Source organism: Alligator sinensis, unplaced genomic scaffold (genome assembly GCF_000455745.1).
Source record: "Alligator sinensis unplaced genomic scaffold, ASM45574v1 scaffold755_2, whole genome shotgun sequence".
Taxonomy (NCBI): domain Eukaryota; kingdom Metazoa; phylum Chordata; order Crocodylia; family Alligatoridae; genus Alligator; species Alligator sinensis.
The window spans coordinates 1,827,656-1,837,456 of NW_005841883.1; the positions used below are offsets into that span (position 1 = coordinate 1,827,656).

Sequence of the window (9,801 nt, forward strand, 5' to 3'; positions counted from 1 at the left end):
TGCTTTTGGGGTATGTTTGGGACAGTCCACTCAAGCTCTACATTGCAAAACTGTTCTGAAGTTAATAGATATCCAGGTTGTAGCCGTGTTGGTCTAAAGGATAGGACATTTATCCCACAGATCCTGGCATAGCTTCCAGAAGTAGTAGTTTCTGGGAATTTTGAAAGCCTTTGTGTGATACTTCAGGCAGTCTGTTATAACTGGGATGAAGGACACATTCAGTGTACTGAATTTCTCTAATGTAGAAAAAGACATAAAAAGGTTCAGGCCTCCTCATGCATGAGCTACACTTTTTGTTATGGACACACTTTTATTTATCCACACTTTTGTTACTCTTCACCATTGTTATATCCACACTTTTTCAATCCTGAGTTGGTGTTTTTACTTTGTGTTTTATAAAGTGCTGTGTTTGTAGCATGGGTACTAACTTGCAGAAAAGTAATTTCTTTGCCAAGTGATGCTTTCACATAACAATCATCACTATTTATCACAGTGTTTTTAAAAGCATTTAAATATAAAACTACCACACAATCTGGATCCACTGTTTATTCAAGCTGACTGGCAGCCTTTACTCAAAATAGGGCCAGAACTGTTGCACATTAGCTAGGTTGTTACACATTAGAATTGAGTTGGATTGGCATAGATTGACGAGAACTTGTTTAATACAAGTTCTAGCTGGTGGTACCAGCAACTCATTTTCAGGAGCATACAGCTTAATTTCTCTGTTATCATAGAAACTTTCCATTGTGTTACTTGGATAAAGTAGATCTGTGAGATTGCTTTAGATTTAGCCATGCAATTGTTCTTTCCCATACCTTTTATTAGTTTATCTCTTGTATTTACCTGTCCAGTCAATTAACTTTTTAACACTTCCTTTTTTTTTAAGAGACAGTAAGGGCTTGGCCTTTGATAGCATTTATGGAGTCAAAACCTTCCCGTGGAAAAAAAATGTTTTTCAGCTGTAGAATTAATTGCCTATTTGAGACTTTCAAGAATTGATTTTTGGTTTTATATATCACATCCAGATGCCTCTGAATCCATGAGACTAAATAATAGTTGTCTAATCTTAGCTGACTACTAAAAAGATAGATTCAAAATTTTCAGAAATGACTAATGGTTTGGGAAGCCCTACATAATTGCCCTTATGGTTGCCAAGCTATCCTAAAACATCTTGATCACCTGGCTGCTGAAAACAAGGTTTCTTCAAGGTGCCTTAAAAGGGCATGCAGCCTTTTAAAAAAATCTTGGGGATCAGAACTGAAAGACAAGATTGTCCTGTTTCTGAAGGACAAGATATAACCTCTGGACCTCAGTTTCACCCAGTTAGTTCTTTTGTTTGTTTGTTTTTTAAATGGCATACTTTCCAACAAAGGCTCTGGACAGCTTACTATGAGAGACAAAATAATTTATAAAAACAAGCAGATAAGGTATGAAACAAAAACTCTTAAATGATATCACAGCTTAGCTTGCTAAATGCTGCCCACATTGAAAGGTCTTGCAGCATTTCCAGAAGATGAGGGTCTCAAGAGGGAGGGAGTTCCAAAGCCGAGGACTGACTACTGAAAACAGTCTCTCACATGTTTTCATCAACGATCTCTCATGTTTTGGTGTACTCTTGGTACTTACAGGAAGTTGTTCTTGGCTGACCTTAGGGATTTGGATGGGGCATAATGAGACAACAGGATTGGCTACACAACAATCTCTTCAATGAACTAAAACTCAAAAAGGAATCCTACAAAAAAGTGGAAACTTAATCATAGTACTAAGGAAAAGTATAAAAGCATCACAAGGGTGTACAAAGAGAAAATTAGGAAGGCCAAGGCATGATTTGAAAGGCTACTAGCAAGGGACACAACAGGCAATAAAAAGGAATTCTACAAGTATGCCAAAAGTTAGAGGAAGGCCAAAGAAACCATAGGTCCCTTATTGAATGCAGAAGGTAATCTAATTATGCATAATGCAGAGAAAGCTGAAGCCTTTAAAGTCTTTCTTACTTCAGACTTCATGAATAAAGTCAGCTATCATATGACAAGTGCAATTTGCAGCAAAGAAAGGGAAGGAGATAAATAGTCTAGAGTAGTGGAAGAACACATTAGAGATAACTTAGATGCTTTCAAGTCAACAGGTCCTGGGGTACTGAAAGAATTGACTGAGGTCATTTCTGAGCCATTGGCTATCCTGGCTATCCTCTTTAAGAACTCATGGAGGTTGGGTGAGGTCTCCAATTATTGGAAAAGGGCAGATATAGTGCCCATCTTTAAGACAGGAAAGAAGAAAGATCCAGGGAATAAAAGCGCAGTCAGCCTGAACTCAATATCTGGAAAGATTATGTAACAGATCCACAAAGGAATCTATTGTGAAGCACCTAGAGGAGAATAAGGTGATTAGGAACAGCCAGCATGGATTCACCAAGGGCAAGTCAGGCCTGACCAACATGATTTTCTTCTATAAGGCTCTGTGGATGGGGTAAGAGCAGTAAATGTGATATACCTTGATTTTTGCAAGGCTTTAACACTGTCTGCCACAATATTCTCATTAACAAGTCAAGGAAATAAAGACAAGATAAAAGTATTGTGAGGTGGATAAACAACTGGTTATTTTATTATGCTCAATGAGTAATCATCAGCGGCACTGTGTCCAGCTGGGAGGAGTTATCAAGTGAGATTCCCCAGGGGTTTGTCTTGGGTCTGGTATTGTTTAATATCTTCATTAATGATTTGGACAGAAGGATTAAATGCATGCTTAACAACTTTACAGATGACACCAAATTGGGTGGAGTTGCAGATGCTCTGGAAGGTAGGGCTAGGATCCAGAATGACCTGAACAGATAGGACAGATGGTTCACAATCAACCAGATTAGATTAAACAAGGACAAGTCCACAGTCCTGAATTTGGGATGGAATAACTGCATGCACAAATACAGAGTGGGAATGATTGGCTAGGCTGTAATAGTACAAAGACCTGGAAGGTACAGAGGACCATAAACTGAATAAGAGCCAAAGGTGTGCTCTTGTGGCAAAAAAGGCCAACAGCATACTGGGTTATATTAACAGGATTGTCACTTGCAAATCAAAGGAAGTGATCCTTCTCTATTCAGATTTGGTTAGGCCTCATCTGGAGTCCTCTGTCAAATTTTGGGCCCCACATTTCAAGACAGATGTGGATAGACTGGAAAGAGTCCAGTGGAGAGTAACAAAAATAATTAGAGGCCTGGGGAACAAGATTTGTGAGGCGAGGTTGAAAGAACTAGGGTTATTTAGTTTGGAGAAGAGAAGACTGAGAGGGGATTTGATAACCGTCTTCAAAAACCAGAAGGGCAATTATTAAGAGGATGGAGATACCCTTTTCTCTGTGGCCATAGGGACCAGACTGGTAACCATGGGCTCAAACGTCAGGAGAGGAAATTTAGATTGGAAGAACTTTGTGACTGTAGGGGTGGTCAAACATTGGAACAGGCTACCTAGAGATGTGGAATGTGCATCTTTGGAAGTTTTCAAGAGCAGGTTAAACAGACACTTGGCTGGGCTGGTTTAGCCAGGGATGATCCTGCCTTGAGCAGGAGGCTGGTTTAGATGACTTTGTGAGATCCCTTCCAACCCTACTTTCCTATGATCCTATAAGGGAGAAGGCAGTCCCTTAGGTATTTAGGGCCTTATACATCATAACCAATATTGTGAATTGCATCTGGAAAACTATTGGAACCTAGTGCAGACTCTGGAGCATGGGAGTTAGGTGCTCCTGGTGACCTACCCCTGTCAGAAGGTAGGTTTCTGCATTCTTCATGACCTACAGATTCTAGAAGGATATCAGGAGCAGTCCCACATCAAATGCATTGCAGGAGCTAGACTTGAGGTTATGAAAGCATGGATGATGGCAGCCAGATCCAAATCTAAGGTTAAGGTAATAGCCTTCTCACCACATAATGCTGGTGAAAGGTACTCCTAGCCACCACTACCACCTGAAGATCCAGATGCATCAGAGGATTCAGGAACGCTCCAAAGCTGTGAACCTGAGTGCCAAGGGGAGGCCAAACCATGTCACCAATGGGTATCTCAATCTCCTTCTCTAGGTCAAGTGGTCTGCTCACCACCATCACCTCTGTCTTGTCTGGATTTAGCTTCAGTTGGTTCACCCACATCCAATCCTTAACTGCAGCAGGCACTGAGAAAGGATTGTGGGGCCCAGGTCAGAGCAGAAAGAGAGACAGAGATGAGCGTCATCAGCCTACTGATGACATCTCAATCCAAATCTCTGCATGACCTTGCCTAGTGGCCTCATATAAATGTTGAACATTAGTGGTGACAAGATGGAGCCCTTGGGGATTCCACAGGAGAAGAACTAAGGGGGAGACAAGCACTTAGTCATCAATGCCTTCTGGCATCTCCCTGATAGGAAAGAGTAGAAACAATTTAGAGCAGTTCCACAAATCCTTACCAGGTCAGGTATATACTTTTATCGATATCTCATGATCAACTGTAGACAAGGATGCTGAAAGATCTAGTAAAATCAACAGGGCAAACTTTCTCCTGTTTATCTCCAAGTGAAGATTGTTGATCAAAGCCATAAGTGCTGTCTCCATGCTATGCCTATGATGAAAGCCAGATGGATAGGGGTCCAGGAATCCAATAGCATCCAGATGTCCGGGAGCTGTTGGATGACCACTCATTCCGGGATATTACCCAAGAAAGGGAGGAGGTTGGAAATAGAGTAATAGTTGGCTGGGGATTCAGCATCAAGAGATGGTTTCTTGAGGAAGATCCAGACAGTTGCTGATTTGACATCTCCCCCCCTGACCTCCTGGAGGGAGTCACCGACAACCTCCACCATCAGTGACCCATCTCCCCTGGCTGGCCTTTGCAAATGAGGATGGGCATGGATCCAGTTTACAACTGGTTGTTTGCATGCCCCAAACATCCTCTGCATGAGATGATGTGTTTAGGGGAATCTGGTAGATCAATTATGAACTGGACCTGTGCCAATTGGTTGTATAACCAGTGTTATACTTCTAATATTATAAGAGCCTAAGTCTATCTATCTGTAACACTTCAGTCGTGCACTGACTGGTTGATGGAAACAGCCAATCAGAGTGCTCCAAGCATGGGGGAACACCGCCATGATTCTGAAGCCTTGCTGAGGACTGGACAGAGGGTGGGGGAGATGAGATAAGCAGCGCTGGCCTTGGATCCCCCACCCTGCTCCCTGAAAGAGGCAGAACAGCAGCAGCATGGGGTGTTAGGTGGTGGCACTCCATCCCAGCCCCCTCCCCCCCTTGTTCCCCGTCATTCTTGATGGGCAATTGGCTAGTGGCCCAAAACACACTGAATGGATCCACTGAATGGATCCAGTCCATGCCCTGACAAGAAATGTTAAACTTGCCAACATATCTCCACCTCCCTGCACCCCCCACTCCACCCCCCCCCAATTACTACACCCCACAACAGAACCATCACCATTTCTGGATCTTATAGCTGTACCTCCAGAAATGTTATATATCTCATCCAATGCACTAAATGCCCTGATGGAAAATATATAATAGAGACCAAACAACAACTGCATACCAGAATGAACGCACACCAGAAATCTATCAAAGACAAGAATACTTAATTACTGGTGGGGGCACATTTCTCACAAGAAAACCACTCTCTCTCTAATCTCTCAGTTCCAATCCTCAAAAGGAATTTACAAAACACTTTTCACAGATGAGCCTACAAACTTCACTTCATCAATCTACTGGGCACAAAAATAATGGACTAAATATAGACATTGGATTTATGACACATTACAACCTGCCTAACATCTGACTCCCCAGGTACCTCTTCACTATTTACCAGCTACATTCATTCTCCTTCCACGCTCCACACCCCAACTAGTCTTCTACCCACTGACTCCTCAATTTACATCTTCACTGACTGACTTTCTTGCATGCTTATCAGCCTCTGGCTTCTTTACTATTCATTCCATCCAGGAAGAGCACACACCAACTGCAGATGCTTTGTCAGCCTGATGAAGAATATTTTGTACCTGAAAGCTTGCAAAGAAGAATTTTTCCAACTATTTCAGTAGTTCTAATAAAAGATATTAGATTTACCCAAAGGACCTTGTCAGCTCTACTAGTGATAGCCTACCTTTACATGATAATTCAGATGACTGATGGATCAGAAAAAGCCTACAGTAAAAATGAGGTACCCCTGATGATTGTTTAAAACATAATATATAAAAATGTTTTTTTTCTGTTGAAATGGAAAGGGAAACAAATGTAAAGTGAGCAAGTACTCTTACTAGAATGATCTGGGGTTCCCTCTCATCCCCTATGGTCTCTATGGGTTTTTTTACTTGCCTAAGGCAACGGGAATTTCATGGCCTTTAAATACCTACTTAAAACACCAAGCAAATCTTACTGTTTCCATTTTTTCTTATGACATTTACAGCTTTTCTAATTAATATATTTTCCTGAAAAATTGATCTTAAATATAATAGAAAAAAAAATGTTTCATTAGATAAGACAGTTGGTTCAGCATAGTCCTGGTCCCAGTGGTGGCCTGTGTAGGGTATGTCAAAAGAAGGTGAACCCTTTGATAAATTGTACAGTACATTCAATAGGAAAGCTGTACAAATCATAAGAGATTCTAGGAAAATATAATCTAATACTCTACTCTCTGAATGTGAAGCAATGAGCTTATGCTTAGCCGAAACAAATATTTTGTGTACTTCATCCTGCTTTGGTATAAATTTGTATAACAATATCATGGATCGCACCTTATCACTTCTCTCTTGAGTCAAGGAGGTTTCATGGGGATTTGTGTGAAGGTTGGTTCCTGCTTCAAGGGGTAATCCACAGTCCCCTGCAATGAAAATGACAGAATCTTGGTCAGGATATATTTGTCTTTCAGTTTTTAGAGTGTATTTATTGTCCTAGATTGACAGCTCTGAAGTCCAGTTTTCTCACTATGAAAATGTAACAGCATGAGCAGCCCACATCTCATCATATACTGCAACTGTATATCAACCTGAACCATTTATTGATGTAAAGATGATGTGGGGCCCATACATATTCAGTCCTGTGCTCCTTTTTAAAAAACTATTTCTAATAGAGTCAATTGTAATGGTGATCCAATGGCACAAATATCTAGATACTGGAAAGCTAATCCAGCACTGGTAGGTTAAAAGTTACATATCAGAAGTCCATGGAGTCTGTAATTTTGATCTCTTGCTCTCCTTTGTTTCTTTGCTTGAGCAGCATAATGTGGTAGGATTTTTATCCTTTGTGGGTCAGTGTCATTTGGGAGGCAGATTCAAGGGATCTGGTTATCAGGTAAGAGAAAAGAGCTGTCTCCTGTTCTGACTCCTGTCAGTTCCTGGGTACAGGTACTTAGACAGGTAGAGTCCACAGTTAAAAGACTGCTGCACAAATGGTAGCATCACAATCACAATATCTTGCAGAAATGTCCTAGAAATGTAGAGGACTAAATTTGCATGTGGCATTCCATTGTCAGGAGCTGACCCTCTATCCTTTTCTGCTGAGAAATCCTCACTTCTCATCTTGTTTTCATCTATGGCATCTGGTGTGGTGATTTTGAAGGGCCATTTTGAAATCCCAGAAATAATGTGTAAAACACATATAAAGTTACCCACAGTGTTTGCTGTTTTACTAGTAAATAGTTTGCATAGACATGTAGCCCTTCAAGTAACATACTGAGACTGTCTGGCTTTTTATTACCTGAATTCTAAACAAGAAGGTGGAGGGGTTTTTAATAGTAATAAATGCAAATAACTTTATGTATAGTTTTGTTCCTTTTCAAGTGTTTATACTTTCCACAATGTCCCAACATAAATGATTATCATACAGAAAGTACCCTCTGTTCTCATTATAAACATTTTACAATTCAAAGGACTATTCTAGTAACCTTGAAATCTCCCTCCAGAGGATAAATGCTAAAAATATTTCACACGGTTTTGCTGTAATACCCAAGATGACTATATACGTGCTTGTCCTGTAACAGTAAATATCAAGTTTCTATTTTATGGGAGGGAAATCCTTGATATTCTTACAGACCAATAATGTGTATATTTTTGTGTCATGGGAGCCAGCTTGTTCTTCCATGACTTCAGGTATTCTGCTTGTTTTTAAAACTTCTCATCCTGAATCTGTGGGCTTGAATGGAAGAAAAGCTGCAGCAAGATGCAATGAAGTCTTCTTGAAATTCAAAAAGTATTGTGTAAAGATTTTTCTATCCCAACTTGGAATAGGAAGCCTTGTACCTGGATTATGACTAGTCTGCAGCTCAGATAATCTTAAACCATCAGATCATGACAATCTGTCACAAAACTCATGTTAAATATATAAACAAATCCCTATTTTTCCTGACTAAATACTGACACAAGCATTCAGGTCCAACAGGACTATGCTTAATAAGGAATTTTTTAATTTTTAAAAAATAGTTCATGTTCCCTTTTGCCATCCCTCAGCTTCCCCCCCCCCCCCCCCCCCCATGCTATAATTAATCAAAAAAGCCAAGGAATCCTGCCAAACACAAAACTTCATTCTTAGGGAAGGGATAGGTCCCAAAAGATTCTCTGGTGTGAAAACTGCTCTCTATCCACATGCAAAAATTCCTAAATTAGTACACTGAAGTGCTTTCTCTTGGATAATGAAATTTTTCTTCTCCTTGGGAACACGTCCAGTAGAAAAGTCTTCTCTGATTTAAAGAGCTTTTCACCCATGAAAACAATCACACTTTTGCTGGTTAGTCATTGGCTCCTGCAAGTATGAAACAACCTTTTGCTGGAGAACATAGTGGGTACGTCTACATGAGACACTTTACAGCAAGTAAAGCATCACTATTTAACTGTGCACTAGACTACTGTACAGTAACATTTCATAGATTTCATAGATTTCATAGACATTAGGGCTAGAAGGGACCTTGGAAGATCATCGAGTCCAGCCCCTCACTCGAAGGGCAGGAAATCAGCAGGGATCATAGGATCCCAGCAAGATAAGCATTCATTTTGCTCTTGAAGGTGTTCAATGTAGGTGCTTGAACCACCTCTGATGGCTATTCGGACAGTAAAGGGGGCTTGGACAGTAAAGAAATTCTTCCTTATGTCCAGCCTGAAACGGTCTTGCAGTAGTTTATAACCATTCAACCTCATCATCCATTGGGGCACTCTGGTGAACAAACGTTCCCCAGATACTGATGGGCACCCCCGATAAACTTATAGGTGGCCATCAGATCACCCCTGAGCCTGTGCTTTTCCAGGCTAAAGAGCCTCATAGATCTTAGCCTGTCGTCGTAAGGTCTGTTTTCCTGACCTCTGATCATGCGCGTGCCTCTTCTCTGGACTCTCTCAAGCTTCTCCCCATCCTTTTTGAATTGTGGGGCCCAAAACTGGATGCAGTACTCCAGCTGCGGCCTCACCAAGGCCGAGTACATGGGGAGAATGATGTCCCGGGATTTGCTTGAGAAGCATCTATGGATGCAAGCCAGCGTTTTGGTTGCTTTACTAGCTACAGCATTCCTTTGAAGGCTCATGTTCATCTTGTTGTCAATGATGACCCCCAAGTCTCTTTCCTCTGTAGTACTAGCCAGCATAGCACTGCCAAGCCTATAAGGATGCTGCAGGTTTTTCCTTCCAAGGTGGAGAACCTTGCATTTTTCAGTGTTAAACACCATCAGGTTCTCATCCACCCATTTGCTGAGCCTGTCAAGGTCAGCCTGGATTACCCCCCTGTCTTCAGGTGTGGATGCTTTGCCCCAAAGTTTGGTGTCATCGGCGAACTTGGCCAGTCCGCTTCTGACTCCA

The 9,801-nt window shown here is 41.2% G+C and overlaps 1 protein-coding gene across 1 annotated transcript in view; it reads right to left on the bottom strand.

The window, feature by feature from the left end:
• KIAA2012 (KIAA2012 ortholog) overlaps window positions 1-9,801 on the bottom strand; it is a 106,428-nt gene that overhangs the window by 47,027 nt on the left and 49,600 nt on the right. The window contains 1 exon segment of the mRNA XM_025196658.1: window positions 6,757-6,842. Coding sequence (XP_025052443.1) covers window positions 6,757-6,842 — 86 coding nt within the window.